The sequence below is a fragment of the Macaca mulatta genome, chromosome 11 (assembly GCF_049350105.2).
Source record: "Macaca mulatta isolate MMU2019108-1 chromosome 11, T2T-MMU8v2.0, whole genome shotgun sequence".
NCBI lineage: Eukaryota > Metazoa > Chordata > Mammalia > Primates > Cercopithecidae > Macaca > Macaca mulatta.
The window spans coordinates 117,065,048-117,085,604 of NC_133416.1; the positions used below are offsets into that span (position 1 = coordinate 117,065,048).

At 50.9% G+C, this 20,557-nt stretch overlaps 1 protein-coding gene across 5 annotated transcripts; it reads left to right on the top strand.

The window, feature by feature from the left end:
* The first annotated feature begins 1,822 nt into the window (after nt 1-1,822).
* TCHP (trichoplein keratin filament binding) lies at nt 1,823-19,500 on the top strand. 5 transcript variants are annotated; one of them, XM_077954980.1, is made up of 13 exons: nt 1,823-1,969; nt 3,620-3,807; nt 4,558-4,768; nt 5,358-5,414; nt 7,121-7,189; nt 8,698-8,871; nt 9,745-9,857; nt 10,027-10,093; nt 12,467-12,639; nt 14,392-14,473; nt 15,823-16,008; nt 16,659-16,802; nt 16,962-19,500. In XM_077954980.1, the coding sequence occupies exons 2-13, from the start codon at nt 3,620-3,622 to the stop codon at nt 17,019-17,021; spliced, it is 1,524 nt and encodes a 507-aa protein (XP_077811106.1). In that variant the 5' UTR covers nt 1,823-1,969; the 3' UTR covers nt 17,022-19,500. The 5 variants fall into 5 exon arrangements, 4 of the variants coding, with proteins under 4 accessions (XP_077811106.1, XP_077811107.1, XP_028685680.2 ...); XM_077954981.1 differs by having other exon boundaries at nt 16,965-19,500; XM_028829847.2 differs by having other exon boundaries at nt 18,015-19,500.
* The last annotated feature ends 1,057 nt before the right edge of the window (nt 19,501-20,557 follow it).

Genomic DNA, 20,557 nt, shown 5'->3' on the forward strand with positions numbered 1-20,557 from the left:
CAGCCTTGGCCTCCAAAGGACCGGGATTACAGGCATGAGCCACCACGCCCAGTGTGAAAGTTGCACTATTTTTACTCTCATTCCACGGAGTAGGAAGCTGAGGCACAGACAGACGAAGTGACTTGCCCAAGACTACACCAGCACGGTATAGCTTGAAACCTGGGCGTTCTGACTGTAGAGGCCATGTTTTGAGACAGGGTCTCGCTCTGTCACTCAGGCTGGAGTGCAATGGTGTGATCACGGCTCACTGCAGCCTCCCTATCCTGAGCTCAAGTGATCCTCCCACCTCAGCCTCCCAAGTTGCTAGGACTATAGGTGTGCGCCACCACAGCCTGCTAATTTTATTTATTTATTTATTTAATTTGGAGACAGAGGCTCACTCTGTCGCCCAGGCTGGAGTGCAGCAGTGCAATCTCAGCTCACTGCAACCTCTGTCTCCCAGGTTCTAGCGATTCTCCTACCTCAGCTTCCCGAGTAGCTGGGATTACAAGCATCTGCCATCATGCCCGGCTAATTTTTATATTTTTAGTAGAGACAGGGTTTCATCATGTTGGCCAGGATGGTCTTCAACTCCTGACCTCAGGTAATCCACCCTCCTTGGCCTCTCAAAGTGCTGGGATTACAGGCGTGAGCCACTGAACCCAGCTGAGGCCATGATGCTGCATCCAGGAAAACCAGAGATGAATACAGAATGGAGAAATGAAGAAGAAACGAAAGAATAGGAAAATGAAAGAAAAGAGAACAAACAAGTAAGTATTTTTCTTCATTTTCTTTTTAATGGAATAGTTGGTATGTAATGCTTGTAGCACACATGAGTTATAAAACATACTAATAGAATGAACACTCTTGAACTCATCACCAATATAATACTATAATATAAAGTTATTGACTGGGTGCTGTGGCTTACTCCTGTAATCCTAGCACTTTGGGAGCCTGAGGCAGGTGGATCATGAGGTCAGGAGATCAAGACCAGCCTGGCCAATATGGTGAAACCCCGTCTCTACTAAAATACAAAAAATTAGCCGGGTGTGGTGGCGGGCGCCTGTAGTCCCAGCTACTCGAGAGGCTGAGGCAGGGTAATCGCTTGAACCCGTGAGGCAGAGGTTGCAGTGAGCCGAGATTGTGCCACTGCATTCCAACCTGGCGACAGAACGAGACTCCGTCTCAAAAAAAAAAAAAAAAAAAAAAAAATTACCAATAACTTCCATCTACTTATGCCAGCAGGTCTCTGCCCAAGTTGTACATTGAACACACCTGGGGAATTTTGGAAAACACTGGTACTCTCAGATGGGATTTGGGGTTTCGTTTGGGCATCTGGATTTTTTTAAGGTATCTGGATTTCTTTTCTTTTTTTTTTGAGACAGTGTCTGGCTCTGTCACCGAGGCTGGAGTGCAGTGGCACAGTCATGGCTCACAGCAGCCTTGATCTCCTGGGCTTAAATGATCCTTCCACCTCAGTCTCCCGAGTAGCTGGCACCACAAGTCCCACCATGCCGGATTAAGTTTAAAAATTTTTTTAGAGACAGGGGTCCCTCTATGTTGCCCAGGCTGGTATCTGGTGATTCCCATGCGCAGCCAGGTTTGAGGATCACTGGCTTATATTCTCCTCCCCCTGGTTTCCGCCTTCACCTTCAGGTGATGGTAACCACCATCCTCAAATACGCGCAGTGCACGGACAGATGCTTTGCCTCCGTCCTTCCCTAGTTCAAGGAGTAGCGACGTTTGTTGTTTATCTCCCGCCGGCCACGAGGGGGCACCAGAGAAAAAAACACAGTCTCCCTTCGCGCTGAAGGAGGCTTGGCCCTTGCGACGCTCCGTCGTCGGGCTCGTTGCTGGCGCAACCAGGGCGGAAACTGCCGGCGTTGCTGCAGCTCGTCTGGGAATTACACCGGGGGACTGGCCCGCCCACTTAGTGCCTGCGGGAACTCGGGCCGGGGGACTCTTCGGAAACTCCAAGACTCAGAGAAATGTGAGTCGAGGGGTTGGACTCGGCCGGATCCGGCGTTAGGGCAGGGCCCGCAGGCGGCCCGCGCGGGCGGGAACCGGGGCGGCAGTCCACGGACGCGAGCTCAGGGCGCCTCCTGGGTCCTCACTGTGCTCCCGACGCGCCGTGACCCCCTTTGTTGCACGTGCATGTTCAGGTCGAGAGAGGGATGCGAAGTGTTCGGGGAGTAGACCAGCTTGTGGGTGGCCAATCTGGGACCGGAATCTTAAACTTTTGACTCTTGATGCAAAAGTTGATCCACTGGCGGTTTTACGGGGCGGGGAAAAAAGTATGTGAAGCTTGCCACGGTCTCGAGACCGAGGTCACACGTTAGCAGCCCGCCGGCTACATTTGGACCATAGATGCAGAGTGTTTGTCCCCAAACTTGGAGGACCTCGAGTATGAGATTCTTGGCGTGGACCAGGCTTTTTCGCTTATTCGACAGGCGTTCCTACCCAGGCACTGCATCGACCCTGCACTCGAGGACAGCTTTTGGGACAGGGGAATTGGTCCCTGGAGTGAGACTGCTCTCTGCTTTCAGGGCTCCAGCTGTATCCCTACATTGCTCAGGCAATTCCTCTCTCTAGCTCTCAGCTTCTTCATCTGCAGGGTGAAAGGTCTGTCCTCCATGGTAGCCCAAAATACTTCCGAGTGTTATATCAGGCGAGGTCCCTCCCAGGGGGCTGCCAGAGCCAGGGCAGGTTGGTCCCAACAGGCAGCCCCTCGCAGTGTAGAGAACCGTGGGCTTTGGTCTCAGACGGACATGAATTAGGAACCCAGCTTGTTTATTTCCTTTGCTTCCTGGCTCCGTGGTCCTGAGCAAATCACTTCACCTCTTCGAACTTAAGTTTCCTCACCTGCCAAATAGCAAGGTGATTGTAAGAATGAAAAAAAGTCGTATGTATTGAGTGCTTGGCACGTACATGTGTTCGTTACATTATTGTCTCTGTTTAAGTAGAGCGTGAATGCCCCCGATGTGCCTAGTCTAGCAATCTTAGGACAATCCCTGTGTCTGTCTGTTGTGTCCCTGGTGGTGGCTGGCCCACAGCTGGGTGCATGCAGTCCAGAATTTTTGATGTTTTAGGGTTTTTTTGAGACAGAGTCTCACTGTCGCCCAGGCTAAGTGCAGTGGTGCTATCGTGGCTCGATGCAGCCTTGACTTCCTGGGCTCAAGCAGTCCTCTTGTCTCAGCCTCCTGAGTAGCTGGGATTACAGGCGTGCCACCACTCCTGGCTAATTTTTGATTTTTGTTGAGATGAGGTCTCATGATGTGGCTGGTCTCCAACTCCTGGCCTCAAGTGATCCTCCTGCCTCAGCCACCCAAACTGTTGGGATTACATGCGTGAGCCACCGCATCTGGCTAAGGTTTATTGTTTTGTTTTGTTTTGAGACGAAGTCTTGCACTGTCGCCTAGGCTGGAGTGCAGTGGCACGATCTTGGCTCACTGCAACTTCCACCTCCTGGGTTCAAGCGATTCTCCTGCCTCAGCCTCCCAAGGAGCTGGGATTTAAGTTCCACCCGGTAATTTCACTGTGCAGCCAAGGGGTGGTGACCACTTGTTAAAGGGATGAGGCCAAGCTGGTGAGGGTTCCCGGGGTTTACAGTGGCTCACTTTCCTCCCATTCCTGTTCTCAGATGGCGCTCCCCACGCTGCCGTCCTACTGGTACAGCCAGCAGCACCTGAATCAGCAGTTAGCACGACAGCGAGAGCAGGAGGCCCGGCTTCGGCAGCAATGGGAGCAGAACAGCCGTTACTTCAGGATGTCTGACATCTGTAGCTCCAAACAGGCAGAATGGAGCTCTAAAACCTCCTACCAGCGGAGGTAATTTTGCGGTAACTGCCGATTGGATGGAGGTGGGGGCTATTTGCCAGTCAGGGGATGAGGCCTTAAGGATTTAGGGAGAGTAGGATTTGCCAGGCAGCATGAATTCCCTGCGTGGTGATGTTTTTCCAGCTGGAAGTGGAAAAAAAGATCATCTATGCAGCCATACATTGGCATTGAAAAAGATAAAATGATGCAGAAGAATATGATAGAATTTGGAAGCCTGCTTGTAACCCCATATCCCCATAGAGAGCCACAGTTAACAGTCTCGCAGGTATCCTTCCATGCTTTTACTCATTGGTATTTGTGCTTAAATAAACACACACACACACACACACACACACAGACACAAACTGCTTTTATAGAAATACATGTAAACACATGGAGGCTGAAAGCATAGGCTTTGAAGTCAGATAGACCTAGATGGAAATCCTGACCGTGTCTCTTGCTGAATGTATGAGCTTTGGTTTCCTCATCAGTCAAGTAGGGCTACAGCAGACCTATACTGTAGGATTTATGTGATGGATAATATATACATTATTTATACATTTATACATTTTCTTTTTGCAAAAACAAGATTTTCTTTTAGGCATACTATTCTGTGACCTGCTGTCTTCACTTTAGCTGGGGACACATTCCTGTGTCATCATGACACATCTACTGCGTCAGCCTCTTTTACCCACACGCAGAGCAGAGCACGCTCCCTGTGGCTGTAGCATGATTGATTCAGGCAGGCCCCCTTTCACCCAGCATGCACGCCTATCAGCATGAGAAGATGAAGGAAGAGAAGAGGAAGAGTCTGGAGGCCCGACGGGAGAAGCTCAGGCAGCTCATGCGGGAGGAGCAGGACCTCCTGGCCAGAGAACTGGAGGAGCTGAGGTTGAGCATGAACTTGCACGAAAGAAGAATCCGGGAGCAGCATGGGAAGCTAAAATCAGCCAGAGAAGAGCAGAGGAAACTGGTAACTTCCCAGAGGCCTTCAGGAGGCTGTGGAGCAGGAGTGCCCCCAGCCTGAGTGTGTCGCACATATAGGGCCATTCCTGGCTGCTCAGGTCTGATGAGAGGCCAGTTAACTCCAGAGCCAGCAGGAAAGGAGCTTAAGTCCTTGTGCAGGGACTGGGTTTTGGATCAGTTAGCTGTATTCTCTTTAGCCCCTTCAGTCATTACATCTGAGTGCTTTTCCTTTCTTTCAGTTCTGTGGGCCCATAGAGATCTGGGAATAATCTGTTTTACCTTCCAAAGTAGTTATGTGAAACAGTGAGCCCTGATCTGTGCTTTTCAGCCTGCTGTATTATTTTGAGACCCCCTAGATAAGACCTCTGTGTAGCATCAGATTTTGGTCCCCTTTTGTCACCATTGCAAGAGTCACTTGGTAGTGCCCTGTGGTTCTTAGAGCTGTGCATGTGAAGCACAAGGGTTTGAACAGTGGGTGCAGTGACAGTATGAATGGAGGCACTCATAGCCTGAGCTGACTTCCACTGTGTGTCATCCAAAACGTGAATGGATTTGAAAACTGACATCAGGCTTTCCATTTTGTGTTTTCTCGATAGATTGCTGAACAACTTTTGTATGAACACTGGAAAAAGAACAACCCGAAACTTCGAGAGGTGAAAATCAGAGACCTCCATTGATTTGCCTAAGTAGATGAAATCATGTTTCCAGACATTTTTTTTTTTTTTAACACATATCTTGTACTGGGTTGAAACAGAGGAGGGAACCTTGAGCCACCTGAAAAGAGCGCCAGGCAGAAGATCTGGCACAGGCTGCACTGAGCGGTTCATTCAGTTGTTGAACAAATGTTGATTGAACCTCTGCTGCCTTTCTACCAGGTGGGGGCATGGGGATTAGACGTGGTTTCTGCTGTCTCCAGCACGGGAAACAGTGGATAGCTCATTACCAGGCAGGATGCAGGGTGCTGGGCCAGCCTGAGAGGATGATCATGGGCCAGCGCACTCAACTCTGGAGGGGTCGGGGAGGCTTCCCAGAGGGGTTCCTGGGGTGGAAGAGTTTGAAGGGATGTATGTGTGTAGAGGTGAGGAAAAGATGTTCTAGGTTGATGTGACTATGAGAACCAGGCCTGAGACTTGAGAGCAGAGTGAGCCCCGGGAGCTGAAAGTGTCTGGGTGAGGCTAGGATGTCAGATAGGGAGAACCCCAAGAAACGACGCCGGCGAGGCAGACGGTGCCAGACGCCATAAGAGCTTGTGTGACCTTCCTCTGAAGGTGCTGGGGGCGGCACACAGGATCCCGGCTGCATTTCAGAGAGATCCCTCTGGCAGCAGTGTGCCAGCTGGCAGGGAGGGGTGCTGCGACAGCCCAGCTGGGGGATGGTGAAGGCCTGAACTGGGCTGGCAGGGGAGAGGAGGACAAACTGCAGGAGAGGGGGTGGCCTCTTGGCTTGGTGGCCTTGTTCAGTGGAGATTTGGCTGCAGGGAGATCATCCCTCACTGTTACTAATTTATTTTCAACTTACAGTTTTTGTATACATTTGGTGCCTTCACGTTATTCGTAGTTACATTTAGAAATTGCCAGTCACTAAATAATGGAACATCTAGTGCTTTTGTGTAGTTTGCACTAATCTGTGGGGGGACTCCTTAGCCCTGTTGGCTTTGGTGGAATCATCTAGAGCCGTTAAATCAGAGAAGTTTATTCAGAACATTCAAGTTAGTTGCCTGTGTTCACAGCTCTAAGTTGGGAAAGATTATTGTAAAACTTTTTTGTAGAGACAGGGTCTCCCTATGTTGCTCAGGCTGGTCTTGAACCTGGGCTCAAGTGATCCTCCCACCTCAGCCTCCCGAGTAGCTGAGGCTACAGGTGGGCGCCTCCATATCCGGCTAATTTTATAAACAGTTTCCCAGACAAAAGATTTGGATTGAATGTTGTGATCCATTTTCTAATCCAGGAGATTCTCTGCGCTCAAATCTCTTACTAACAATCCTAAACTTGTTGCACCTACTGGCGCATCACTTGCTACAGGGAGCACATTTTCCATCTGCTCTGCAGAGCAAGCTTTGGGGAGCCAGACACAGAGTTGAGTCTTCTCCTCACCCAGCTGTCTCCCGGGGCCTGGCATGCAGGAGACCAACCCACGCTGGCCTGCGAAATTGTATTTCCATCTCAGCGTCCAGCTTAACCCCAGGGCTGGTGGGAAGGAAGTCTCTGTTACTTTGTACCAGCTCAGGAGACTGATGTAGGAGCGCCTGGTCCTTTGGTCTTCTGATTGACTTGCATTTACACTGTACGTGTTGAAGTCGCCCCACGCTCTCTACTGCATGCCTGTGAGGAGACTCACACCCGCCCCCTTCCATCCTCAGGTGGAGCTGGACCTTCACCAGAAGCATGTGGTAAACTCTTGGGAAACGCAGAAAGAAGAAAAAAAACAGGTGTGGTATGCGGCTCAGGGAATAGCCCCGCATTCTGCTGTGCAGGACTGTTGACACCTTTGAATTCCTTTACCGTTTTCAGCGTCAGTGACTCCAGTTAAGGAGTATAGTATACTCTTTCTCAGTTTACTTGACACATGTGAAAACTGAACGTTTGCTCTTACACATACCAGAATCCTATGTGATAATCCCAGGGCAGAATAAGGCCAGGTGACCAGGACTGGGAGGTGGCAAGTAGAGTATGCGTCTTCTTTTTTTCTTTTGGAGGCAGGGTCTTGCTCTGTCACCCAGGCTGGTGTGCAGTGGCGCAATTCACAGCTCAGTGCAGCCTCGACCAGCTGGGCTCAAGCAGTCCTCCTAACTCGGCTTCCTGAGTAGCTAGGACCACATGTGTGCACCACTGTGCCCAGCTAATTTTTTAGTTTTTGTAGAGATGGGGTCTTGTTCTGTTGCCCAGGCTGGTCTGGCCTCCTGGCCTTTTTTTTTTTTTTGAGACGGAGTCTTGCTCTCTCGCCCAGGCTGGAGTGCAGTGGCGCAATCTTGGCTCACTGCAAGCTCCGCCTCCCGGGTTCACGCCATTCTCCTGCCTCAGCCTCCCGAGTAGCTGGGACTACAGGCGCCCGCCCCTGCGCCCGGCTAATTTTTTCTATTTTTAGTAGAGACGGGGTTTCACCATGGTCTCGATCTCCTGACCTTGTGATCCGCCCACCTCGGCCTCCCAAAGTGCTGGGATTACAGGCGTGAGCCACCACGCCCGGCCATGGCCTCCTGGCCTTAAAAGATTCTCCCACCTGGGCCTCTCAAAGTGCTGGGATTAAAGGCGTGGGCCACAGGGTCCAGCTAGAACATGTGTTTTGTTTTTTGTTTTTTTTTTTTTTTTTGAGACAGAGTCTTGCTCTGTCGCCCAGGCTGGGGTGCAGTGGCCAGATCTCAGCTCACTGCAAGCTCCGCCTCCCGGGTTTAGACCATTCTCCTGCCTCAGCCTCCCGAGTAGCTGGGACTACAGGCGCCCGCCACCTCGCCCGGCTAGTTTTTTTTTGTATTTTTTAGTAGAGACGGGGTTTCACCGTGTTAGCCAGGATGGTCTCGATCTCCTGACCTCGTGATCCGCCCATCTCGGCCTCCCAAAGTGCTGGGATTACAGGCTTGAGCCACCGCGCCCGGCCTAGAACATGTGTTTTTAAGGGCTTTTTTGTCGCTCTTTTGATGAAATTTGCATCATAAACTCGCAGCCCTGGCTTCCAGTAGCCCCTTTGGGGTTGAGCTTCCACACCTCCGTGCACTGGTCGCTTTGCTGCCTGGTTCATTTTAGAAAGTGTTTTGTTGAGTGGGGAGGAAACCCAACATTATCAAGCCCCTCCCTAACTTGGTCTCTGAGGGCATTGTCATTTGGGATTCAGGCAGGATCTGCCTGGGCCCTGTGGCCTGCAGAACGGCGGCAGGAAGCTGGGTTTTTGTTGGCTTACAGTACAGATACTGACCTCCTGTGTTCATTCGGTCCCTTGTAGCAAGAAGCCACCGCAGAGCAAGAGAACAAACGGTACGAAAATGAGTATGAAAGGGCCCGAAGGGAGGCGCTAGAACGGATGAAAGCCGAAGAGGAGAGGAGGCAGCTGGAGGACAAGCTCCAGGCCGAGGCACTGCTGCAGCAGATGGAGGAGCTGAAACTGAAGGAGGTGGAGGTGGGCACAAGCCCCTCTCAGCCATGACCTCCTCCACAGCTGCTCGTTAGTGTGAGATGGGCACTTGAGGGGCTGCCCTGAGAAGAGCCATAGCAGGGCTGAGGTTCCGCAATGGGCAGCAGCAGCCAGCTTCTCCCGCTCCCACGCATCCCCTTCCGCCTCCTGCTTTCCCAGCCTCCACGCTTGCGTGCCTGGATTCCAGAACGTTAACAACACGGAGCCAGTAGCCGTTCTCTTAGAGGTGCTTAGCGGCCTGCTGTTGGAGAACCTTCTTAGAATCTGGATTTTCCAGTGCACTGAGTAGACACGATTTAGTCGGGTGGTCTGGCACCCGGCTCTCCATGGCGAGCAGGTTTCGGGTCTTGAGGCATTTTGGTCCAGGAGCTGTTTTTGGAGAACATGGTACAGTTTCCTTGAAAGAGTTAGATCTTTCTATTTAGATGAGGGAGGCCTATCTCCTGTGACCCCTCCCCTTGCCCAGGCCATGATTCAGGAACTACATTCTTAGTGCCTGCTACTTATTCTAGGTGCTGAGCACTGGGTTGGGAACTAGAGATACAGCCTGACCAAGGCCCACAGTCCTGACCTCCTGGTGGGGGCTGTGTCAGGTGGAGGACAGTTGTTAAGTTACAGTAAGTGTGGACCAGTACAGGATCCTGTGGGAGTTTAGAGTTCGGTGCTCAGAAAGGCCCTTGCAGGAAATGGCTCAGATGAGATGGGATGAGTGAGTGAGTGGTGGGAGGGGATCGTGACCACCTGCATGGCCAGGCCACCATTGTGTAGTGTCTGCGAGAAATGGAGATGGAGAATGAAGGAGGATCTGATTCCCACGATCTCAGATCTCAGTCGAGCTTACTCTCATCATCACCACAGGCGACCAAACTAAAGAAGGAGCAAGAGAATCTGTTGAAGCAGCGGTGGGAGCTGGAGAGGCTGGAGGAAGAGCGGAAGCAGATGGAAGCCTTCCGGCAGAAGGCAGAGCTGGGGTGTGTGTCAGAGGCCCCCACTCTTCCCAGGCGGGTGGGCCTCTTGCTTTTTCAGACTTGCATTCGTGTTGCCGAAACCGTAAAGTAGGCAGCCTAGTCAGCAATTGTCTAACTACTATTTCATTCTTTCTGAGATACTGAAGGCAGCACACATTTGATTCTCCTTCAGGCGCTTCTTGAGACATCAGTATAACGCTCAACTCAACAGACGCACACAGCAGATCCAAGAAGAGTTGGTAAGTCTGAAGAGACAGCCTGACATCTTTCTTACCCTCTTTTGAAAAAAAGTCTTCCATTGCTTAGTATATGAGTGTATTCTCGTAAGAGTGAAAAGGCAGTGAGGGGTTGGGGGAAAGGGGAGATGTTGGTCAAAGGGTACATCCCTCAGTTAGGAGATCCGGGAATAGTGTCCAGCATGTTGACCACAGCTGATGATACCTTATTGTATTCTTTTTTTTTTTTTTTTTTTTTGAGACGGAGTCTAGCTCTGTTGCCCAGGCTGGAGTGCAGTGGCCGGATCTCAGCTCACTGCAAGCCCCGCCTCCCGGGTTCACGCCATTCTCCTGCCTCAGCCTCCCGAGTAGCTGGGAGTACAGGCGCCCGCCACCTCGCCCGGCTAATTTTTTTTGTATTTTAGTAAATACGGGCTTTCACCGTGTTAGCCAGGATGGTCTCGATCTCCTGACCTCGTGATCCGCCCGTCTCGGCCTCCGAAAGTGCTGGGATTACAGGCTTGAGCCACCGCGCCCGGCCAACCTTATTGTATTCTTGAAATTTGCTAAGAGAGTTGATCTTAAGTGTTGTCACCAGAAAAACCAACTGTGAGATGATGGATATGTTAATTAGCTTGACCGTAAGGATCCTTTGCCAGCATAGATGGATAGATACAGATATCAAAACATCAAATTGTTTTTCAGTAAACGTGTTACTTAACAGCACAACGCAAAGTGAGATCCCCCTTGACCAGTGCCTGCAATCTCTGTCCCCAGAGGTGTCTGTCTGGTGCACATCTTTCCAGATATATTTACATACAGAGAGGTGGAGGTTTGTTTTTGTTTTTGTATTTAAATCTAATTGAGGTTGCATTCCTCAACATCTTCAATTAACACTAAATCTCTAATTTTTAAAAAGATTGGCCATGCGCGGTGCCTCACGCCTGTAATCCCAGCACTTTGAGAGGCCGAGGCAGGCGGATCACCTGAGGTCAGGAGTTTGAGGCCAGCCTGAACGACATGGTGAAACCCCATCTCTGCTAAAAATACAAAAACTAGCCGGCCATGGCCAGGCGCGGTGGCTCACGCCTGTAATCCCAGCACTTTGGGAGGCCGAGGCAGGCGGATCACCTGAGGTCAGGAGGTTGAGACCAGCCTGACCAACATGGTGTAACCCCGTCTCTACTAAAAAATACAAGAATTAGCCGGGCGTGGTGGCAGGCGCCTTAATCCCAGCTACTTGGGAGGCAGAGGCAGGAGAATCGTTTGAACCCGGGAGGCGGAGGTTGCAGTAAGCTAAGATCGAGATATTGCACTCAAACCTGTGGGACAAGAGTGAGACTTCTCTCAAAACAACAAAAACTAGCCGGGCATGGTGGTGCATGCCTGTAATCCCAGCTACTTGGGGGGTTGAGACAGGATAATTATTTGAACCCAGGAGGTGGAGGTTGCAGTGAGCCGAGTTCGCACCACTGTACTCAGGCCTGGGCAACAGAGTGAGACTCTGTCTCAAAAAGAACAAACAAAAAAAGATTATACTTAGATTGAACCTGTTCTTTTCAAATAGCTCCTTCATATTCCTAAGTACTTTGATGAGCTCCCTTGCTGTGAGGGGGACAGACCCAATATGGGGCACAGTGGCTCAGTTGGTCCTGGTGTGCAGCTGTTTTTTATGGGGTCTTGCTCTGTTGTCCAGGCTGGAGTGCAGTGGCACAATCACGGCTCACTGCAGCCTCGACCTCCCAGGCTCAAGCCATCCTCCCACCTCAGCCTCTCGAGTAGCTGGGACCTTAGGTGTGCATCACCATGCTTTGTAGAGATGGGGTCTTGCTACATTGCCCAGGCTGGTCTTGAAGTCCTAGGCCCAAGTGATCATCCCATCTCAGCCTCCAAAAGTGCTGGGATTGCAGGCATGAGCCCCGGTGCCCAGCCTCCTGCATTCTTTTAATGCTTCCATTATGTCTATGTGCATAGTAGCTAATTCCCCACCAAGGAGCATTTTGGTTGTTTCTGGTTTTTCCCTCTTATATAAAAGCTGCAACGAGTGTTTTGCACCTTTGTGTCACTGTGGTCTTTATTCTTACAAGTGGAATTTTTGCCAAGTTGTATTCCAAAAAGTTGCGCAACCAGTTGTGTCCGAGGGCATGTGGTGGTGGTGGAGTCTCCCTTTAGCCAGAGGGAAGCTCCTAGGCCTGTGTCTTGTCTGAACCACCCCTCGTGGTTATCCCCGTTCTATTCCAGAAATAATTCAGCATCTTCCCATCTCTGTCTTGAGAACACTGTGTAGGATCACTAATGCCTGTGTAGAAAGGAAAGGGAGGGCAGGCCCCTCTGTAGGCTCTCACTGCAGAAGGGCTCTGTCCAGCCCAGCCACATGCCACCCTCTGCTTCCTCTAGGAGGCAGACAGGCGGATCCTGCAGGCCCTGCTTGAGAAGGAGGACGAGAGCCAGCGCCTCAACCTGGCCAGGCGGGAGCAAGCTGTGGCCGATGCGGCCTGGATGAAGCAGGCCATTGAGGAGCAGCTGCAACTGGAGCGGGCGCGGGAGGCAGAGCTGCAGGTGCTGCTGAGGTGAGTGGCGGCCACTGACTGGGGCAGACGCTCCTGGCCTAGACTCTGGTACCTTGAAATGCCCCATGGGTCACCTGTTACTAAAATATCTATTGGCTGGGCATGGAGGCTCACACCTGTAATCCCCGTGCTTTGAGAGGCCAAGGCAGGTGGATCGCTTGAGCCTAAGAGTTCGAGATCAGCCTGGGCAACATGGCAAAACCCCAGTATCTACCAAAAATACACAAATTGGCCAGGCGTGGTTGTTCATACCTGTAGTCCCAGCTATTTGGGAGGCTAAGTGGGAGAATCACTTGAGCCCAGGAGGTTGAGGCTCTTATCAGCCATGATTGCACCACTGCACTTCAGCCTGGGTGACAGAGCGGGACTCTGTCTCAAAAAAAAAGAAAAAGAAGAAGAAATACCTGTGTATGTTGTCCATCGTTCCCGAGGAGCACATCTTCATAATGGACCTGGCCTCTGGGGGTGTTTCCCTTGTATTATCTGAGGTGGAAATCATTAAGGTTTAGAGTAACGATATGTTCATCTGAAATCTGAGAGGTTTGGAAGGAAATTCTTTGTTTTTGTTTTTTGTTTTTCTGAGATGGAGTTTTGCTCTGTCACCCAGGCTGGAGTGCAGTGGCGTGATCTTGGCTCACTGCAACCTCTGCCTTCTGGGTTCAAGCAATTCTCTGCCTCAGCCTCTCGAGTAGCTGGGATTACACGTGCCCGCCACCACACCCGGGTAATTTTTGCATTTTTAGTAGAGACGGGGTTTCACCATCTTGGCCAGGCTGGTCTTGGACTCCTGACCTTGTGATCCGCCCACCTTGTGTAAACCCGAAATGCTGGGATTATAGGCATGAGCCATCATGCCCAGCCAGAAGGAAGTTCTTATAGAGATGTTGAATGCTGCTTACATATATAAAACTGAGTTTGGGTCCTAAAGATTAAATTAGTAGATTGAAATCATCGAATAGTAAGTAGCATACATTGAGCACTTACTGCATGCTGGACATTGTGCCAAGTGCTTTATAGGCCTCATCTTACTGAGTCCTGACTTCCAGCCAAGTGGTGGCTTGTGAGACACGGAGACTCGAAGAGGGCACTTGGTCCAGGGTGAGCTATCAATGACACAGGCGCGTGGTGGCAGGGCTCAGGCCCAGGCAGCGCCCTGCTTCTCTCCAGGTCCTGATGGTTTCATTCGTCTCTGTGTTAAACAGCCACGGTGTAAGTCGCCCCAGTTGCTTTTTATAAGGAGATGGGGGTATTAAAAAGGTAACTTGAAATACTTCCAACACGGGGGCTCACACTTGTAATCCCAGCGCTTTGGGAGGCCAAGGCAGGTAGATCACTTGAGGTCAGGAGTTCAAGACCAGCCTGACCAACATGGTGAAACCCCATCTCTGCTAAAAATACAATAATTAGCCGGCCATGGTGATGCATGCCTGTAATCCCAGCTGCTCAGGAGGCTGAGGGACTAGAATCACTTGAACCTGGGAGGTGGAGGTTGCAGTGGGCCTAGATTCACACCACTGCACTCTAGCTTGGGCAACAGAGTGAGACCCATCTCAAAAATAAAAAAATAAAAAACTTTCAACAGTACTTTCCGTGGATGCTGTCCTTAATTGTGATCTTTTCAAAGTGTGTGCGGATGTTTATCTGCAGGGTGGCCCTGCAGCAGCCATGTGCCCTGCAGCCCTGTCTGTTCTGTAGCTCACTTCCTGCCAGGGCGGGGAGGAGCCTGCTGTCATCCGTTTTGTGTTTGTCCAGGGAGGAGGCCAAGGAGATGTGGGAAAAGAGAGAGGCAGAGTGGGCCCGAGAGCGCAGCGCACGGGACAAACTGATGAGCGAGGTAATCCCAGCTGCGGCGATGTGGACCGGCTACTGGGTCCTGGGCAGGTGTCTGGAAGTCCATGGTCAGTCACCCTGCCAGATGCTCTGGGAACAGTCTTCTCTGGTCATTTTAAGTGGGCTTTAAAAATCATTGAAAAAGTAATATGAGTTTAGTAGAAAAGAATTCAGAAGTACAGAGAATAGGAATGGAAAAAAGTACCCCAGAGCCCATCCTGTACGCAGCCATAGCTGCTTCATCCATCTGCTCTTCTGTTTCTATGCCTGACCTTTTTCTACATGTATTTCTTACCGTCTTGTGCTATTTGGCTTCAAGCATTGTGACATGCTGTTACATCTTTATAAACACCACGTCGGGGCTGTATGGCGGACTGTCCTCTGTCACCCGCTGTCTTTCCATTCCCTCTTATGGGTGTGCTGTGTTTTTCTGATTGGAAGCCGTTCTGAGAAACGCTGCCAAGAGCCTCTTGGTGCCTGAGGCTCTTCCCACGCGTTTCCCCGCTCTGGGTAGACGACGGCCGTGAACTGGAGGACGTAACTGCTCTCCTGGTCAGTGTGTACACTGTGTGTGGAAGACACACCCCAACCGCAGGAAATCTGGGAGAAGAGAGTGTGTCATCCATGGGCTGAAAGCTGTTGTAAAGTGGTTTTGAATGAGAACCTCTATGTCGTGTCTGGTAGTGTGCTGTATTTTGGAATCCACAGGAAATCGGGTCCTGATTGGTGATGTTTTGCTCTTGTAAATACTAAGAATTTTCCAGTGCCTTTTGATTTTCCTCCTGATGGCGGCCACTTTCTGTCCCCCCAGCCCTGCAGCATCACTGTGGAGAGTGTCAGGTGGCTTCTTGCTCCTGACTGTGGCCTGGGCTGGAGTTGAGGCGTCACACAGCTCTGGGGCCAGGTCTCAAACACAGCGGGTTCAAAAGGTTAGAGGATCACTGCAGCTCCGCCTCTGGTCATCTGTGCGGCTTGTGGCTCTCTTGTTTTTGGAACCCTCTGAGAGGAGGGAGACTCACCTTGTTGCTGCAAGGTTTCTGTGTCCCTGGGGAGAGCGCTCCATCCCCGTCTCCTTTGATTTCTTGGCACTCAGCTGTCTCTCCATAATACACAGTCTGGATACATTTTGTGTGTGTTGGGGTGCAAGGGAGGGAAATGCGTCTTGTATACTGGCAGGCGTGGCCGACATGAGAGCAAATCCTGTAGTCTGGCTCTGCCTCTGTCTGTGTACTTGGGCCTGAGGCCCAAGGATGAGGCTGGGCCTTGCTGTAGCTGCAGCCTGTCCAAGGCTTGTGGAACCAGGATCTGTTAGGGTCAACCTCAAAGCTGCCCTTTTCTTTCTGCCGAGGTTAGGTTCTGACAGGGAGGCAACAGCAAATACAAGAGAAGATTGAACAGAACCGACGGGCACAAGAGGAATCCCTGAAACACAGGGAGCAACTTATTCAAAATCTCGAGGAGGCGAGAAAGTCAGCTCGTCGCGAGAAAGAGGAGAGTGAAGAACTGAAATCGGCCAGGAAGCAGGAGCTGGAAGCCCAGGTGGGGCTGAGCCCGAGGGCAGGAGGCAGTGGGCCTGCTGTGGGTCTCGCATCATCCTGGGACAGGGTTCAGAGGCCCTGGACTGCCTGGCAGGGCTTGCGTGCATTTGAGAACACAGTGCCCCCCTTTCCATCCCAGCTGCAGTCCTCATCCTCGTGACTGGGGCTTCTTTCCCTCCATATCCTCCATGTCGTATGGGTGAGGCCGGCACTGCTGTCTGTTCTCTTTACTCTGTCTGCTTCTGCAAATAGTTGGCTTCCTGGGGGCCACAGTTCTCTCTTCATTTCAGTCCTTGATACATAAGACAGAACAGTCGTCCAAACACCTGGCCACATGCCGAGCTTTTCATGAGTTACGTGCCACGCGTATAGCCTCCAGCTTTCCACAAGGTACACGCTACACATACAGCCTCTCCAGCTTTGCACGAGGTACACGCCACGCATATAGCTTTTCTAGCTTTCTACAAGGTACATGCCATGCGTACAGCCTTTCAAGTCCCGTGTGCTCCCGTCTGTTCCTTGGCACCTGCATTGCTATTGCTCAGCTGGATTCTCCAGTCTGGGTAGGACCGCGGGCTTACCCTCCTCATCAGAGGCAGGGCTCTGCCCTGTGGGCCTTGTCTCGGGGGTGACTTTGCTCTTGGCATCCAGGTTGCAGAACGTCAGCTGCAGGCATGGGAAGCAGACCAGCAGGAGGAGGAGGAGGAGGAGGAGGCCCGGCGGGTCGAGCAGCTCTCAGATGCCCTGCTGCAGCAGGAGGCAAAGACTATGGCCAAGCAGGGCTACCGGCCCAAGGTAGGAAGTCTGCCAGGAGACAGGCCAACACCGGCAAGACAGACTCTGCCCAGCGCCCGCTCCCCTGAGCCTGCTCATCGCCCTGCCATGACTCTGCTCTCTGGCCATCCGGGTTATTCCTTGTTCCTCTTCTCTTGTATTCCTCTTTCCCCTGACCAGCAGGGAGCCCTGATGCAGGGGCTGTTCCAGTCCTTGGTTGGGCCTCAAACCTTGAAGTGATTTTGCTCTGGCCTCTGCCTACTAAGCTGCATGCCTGTCCACCCTCTTTGGGCAATCTAAGAAGAGCTGTGGCCACAGCTGCTGAGAGGGGTCAGAGCAGTAGGTCTAGGCTCCAGCTGCTGAGACAGCGAAGCCGGGTGAACAGGAGACCAGCCCCCCTCCTCCCTTCCCTCCTTACCGCCCTCCTCCCCTCCCTCCCTACCGCCCTCCTCCCCTCCCTCCCTCCCTCTTGTGGGTGTCCTCCTACTCCCCTCCCCTCTGTGAGTGTCCTCCTCCTCCCCTCCTGTGGGTGTCCTCCTCCTCCCCTCCCCTCCATACCTCCTGTAGGGTCCTCCTCCTCCCCTCCCCTCCCTCCCTCCTGTGGGTGTCCTCCCCTTCCCTCCCTGCCGTGTGTGTATCTGTTTCTCTGCCTCTCAGTGTCTTTGTTCCTGGACCTCTCTGCACGGCACCGTGGGGAGCACAGAGAAGCAAATGCTGCCTCCCCTGCCCTGAGGAAGCTGATGACTGAAGCACCCCCGCTGTTGGTTGTCCCCTCTGCCCTCCTTTACCCGGGGCCACCCTGACTTCCTGGTGCCTGGAGTGCATTCCCCAGGACACATGCTGCAGAATGAGGGCTGGCTCCCTCGTGGTCCGATGACACTGGGAAACGGAGTGAAACAGAATTAGAGCAGGCGTTTGCCATAGGCCACTTGCCCTCATACACTGACTCTCACAGGCACAGGGAACAGCGTTTTCTAAACCCACTTGGCCATGGATCAGTGAGAGTGTCGGGGTCAGGTTTCACAGGTCACATGTGAAAGTGTTTCTTAGGGCTAGTACTCAAAACTAAAAAGTTATCAAGTGCCTCATTTATGGCTTAGGGTCAGACTTTTTCAGCTGGAAATGAAACAGCTGTTTATATTGTTCTTTTAGCTTGTAGTTAAAACAAGGCTAATTCCTCATGCTCCAGATACTGCTGATCTGATCACTCTTATGTTTTCTTTCTTTTCTCAGCCTTATGGACATCCAAAAATTGCTTGGAACTGACTTCATGGGTACTATAAGCACAGAACAAGGGATGCTGAGGCTTCTGATCCCAGCCGCCAGGCAGTCTTACAGGGCTCTGTTACGGTCGGCGCCCGGGGTACTGTCGGGCGGCTCAGCAGTGCCTGCTCAGGTTCATCATTGAAAGCGTCCGGAGTTTGGCCAGACATTAGGTGTGTGGTCTGCAGCACCTGGTGACAGGCCCTTTCATGCCTTTTTTACCCAAGCAAGGGTCTTTGATGGGCACGTGTTCACGGCGCTGCTGCATAATCTTGTAATATAACAACAGTCGCATCAACTCAAGGTCAATACTAAGAGCCACAGGTTGTACCTGTGATGGGGCACGTGGTTTCCTGTTGTCTCACCTTTAATTGTCAGCCTCCAGTGTTGACTCTAGAAATGTGAGGAAAGCTTTTCAGTTTTTAAAATTGCCATTTAAACGTAGTCTATTAAAACCACCCTAGAGGTCTTGGTGCAGTGGATTTCAGAGTTTATTAATTTCGTGGTCCCAAAAGGATTACGTCTTTTGTATTCTGGAAGAAAAGAACTGTGAACAAATTAGAACCCTGGAACAGTCTGACGTCCGTGGACGCATTCCAGAAAGTGGCAAGAGATGAGTCTTTCCTCCTTCAGGAAGCATTTTGGTAGAATTTCCATGGAGCATTGTCTGTGAGTGACTGATCCCAACATGTATGTTACCAAGCCCCAAAAGGAACCTCAAGCTGGGTGTGGTGGCACGTGCCTGTAGTCCTAGCTACTCGGGAGGCTGCGGCAAGAGGATTGATTGAGCCCAGGAATTCGAGTCCAACGTGGGCAAAAGAGTGAGACCCCATCTCTAAAACCAAAAAGGTACCTTAGAAGGTCACCTGGTTGGCTAACCTTTTAAAGGCAGGGGTGTGACACATGGGGCATCTAGTGTCTTGGGAATGTCTTGGCCACACGTAGCCTTCTGGGATATATGTGCCCAGAGGGAGAAGCACTGAGCCTGAAGAAACTAGATGAGACTCGGAACCACAGACCGGCCAGAAATCTCTCCCACCATTATATCAGCGTGGTACAGGTTGCCATTCATTTCTACAAAGAGGAACAAGTTCCTAGCAGCAATAATATTATGACTTGTATTTTTACTATACTCTTCCTCTGAGGTTTAGTTTTCATCACATCGTGTTCAAGATTCCACATCTCCGTAAATTACAGCTAATTCCAGGGCATTGTTCCATGGTTATGAAAAACCAGAGTTTATTAAAAATCCTGAGTCTAAGGGCTGCCTTATCTTTCACTTCCATTGTGCTGTAGAAACAGATTGAGCTGCAAACCATGGCCTTCATCTCTTGTTCATTTTCTTGCAACTCTTTGGCTCTGATCACCTGAGCAGTGCGTTCATCACGCATGCTCTCTCTTGCGTTCCTCGTTTCAGATTCTAGTAATTGTGAAATAAAATCCTGCTTCGACAGCACGGCTTCCTGGCTTTGTTACAGATTCTCTGATTGACTGCTGTAAAGTGCATTGTTGGTGACAGGCTTTTTAGTGATTTAATCCACATCTCCCACATACAGGCTTGGCTGTTTTCTTTGATCACATTTTATAGGTTATATTCATTTTTCTTAGGAAAATGGTTTCTCCCTTCTTTCGATTGGAACCACAGTGAACTGAATTTAAACTTTTTTTTTTGAAACAGGGCTTTGTTCTGGCACCCAGGCTGGAGTGTAACAGTGCAATCTCAGCTCACTGCAAACTCCACCTCCCACGTTCAAGGGATCCTCCCACTTCAGCCTCCCCAGTAGCTGGAACTATAGGTGTGTGCCACCAGTCCTGGCTAATTTAGTAGAGAAAGGGCTCTTGCCATGTTGCCCAAGCTGGTCTCGAACTCCTGGGCTCAAGTGATCCTCCTGTCTCAGCCTCTCAAAGTGCTAGGATTACAGGCATGAGCCACCATTCCTGGCCTGAATTTTTTTCTTTTTCTTTCTTTTTTTTTTTTGATACAGAGTCTCACTCTTGTTGCCTAGGCTGGAGTGCAGTGGCGTGATCTTGGCTCACCGCAGCCTCCGCCTCCCAGGTTCAAGTGGTTCTGCCTCTGCCTCCGGAGTAGCTGGGATTACAGGCATGAGCTGCCACACCTGGCCAGTTTTGTATTTTTAGTAGAGACAAGGTTTCTCCATGTTGGTCAGGCTGGTCTTGAACTTCTGATTTCAAGTGATCCACCTTCCTCCTCTGTCTCCCAAAGTGCTGGGATTAGAGGCATGAACCACCACGCCCAGCCTAATTTTTTGTTTTTGAAGCCTGGTGGTAATCGTTAGCATTAAAATTATGTTACACTGGTTCACTGCCCTAATTAAATGTTTCTGCTCTGCAGTGGTCCACAATAATTTGTTTTCTAAACTTAAAGTTTCCACTCTCTTACTATTTCTACTGTGGCCCATACACCTCTGGTCCCAGGGTATTTGCGTTTTGTATTTTTATTGTGTTGTAGTTACCGATACCTATATGGGTTTTATTGTTGCTAAGCACCTTTT

What these genes read in the sequence shown, in the direction of transcription:
- TCHP (XM_077954979.1), top strand. Translation starts at nt 2,229, where the DNA reads ATGCAAAAGTTGATCCACTGGCGGTTTTACGGGGCGGGGAAAAAA. An exon ending in AGCAGATCCAAGAAGAGTTG is followed by an intron (nt 10,094 to 12,466) that starts GTAAGTCTGAAG and finishes TGCTTCCTCTAG; the next exon opens with GAGGCAGACAGGCGGATCCT. An exon ending in GGGACAAACTGATGAGCGAG is followed by an intron (nt 14,474 to 15,822) that starts GTAATCCCAGCT and finishes TGCCGAGGTTAG; the next exon opens with GTTCTGACAGGGAGGCAACA.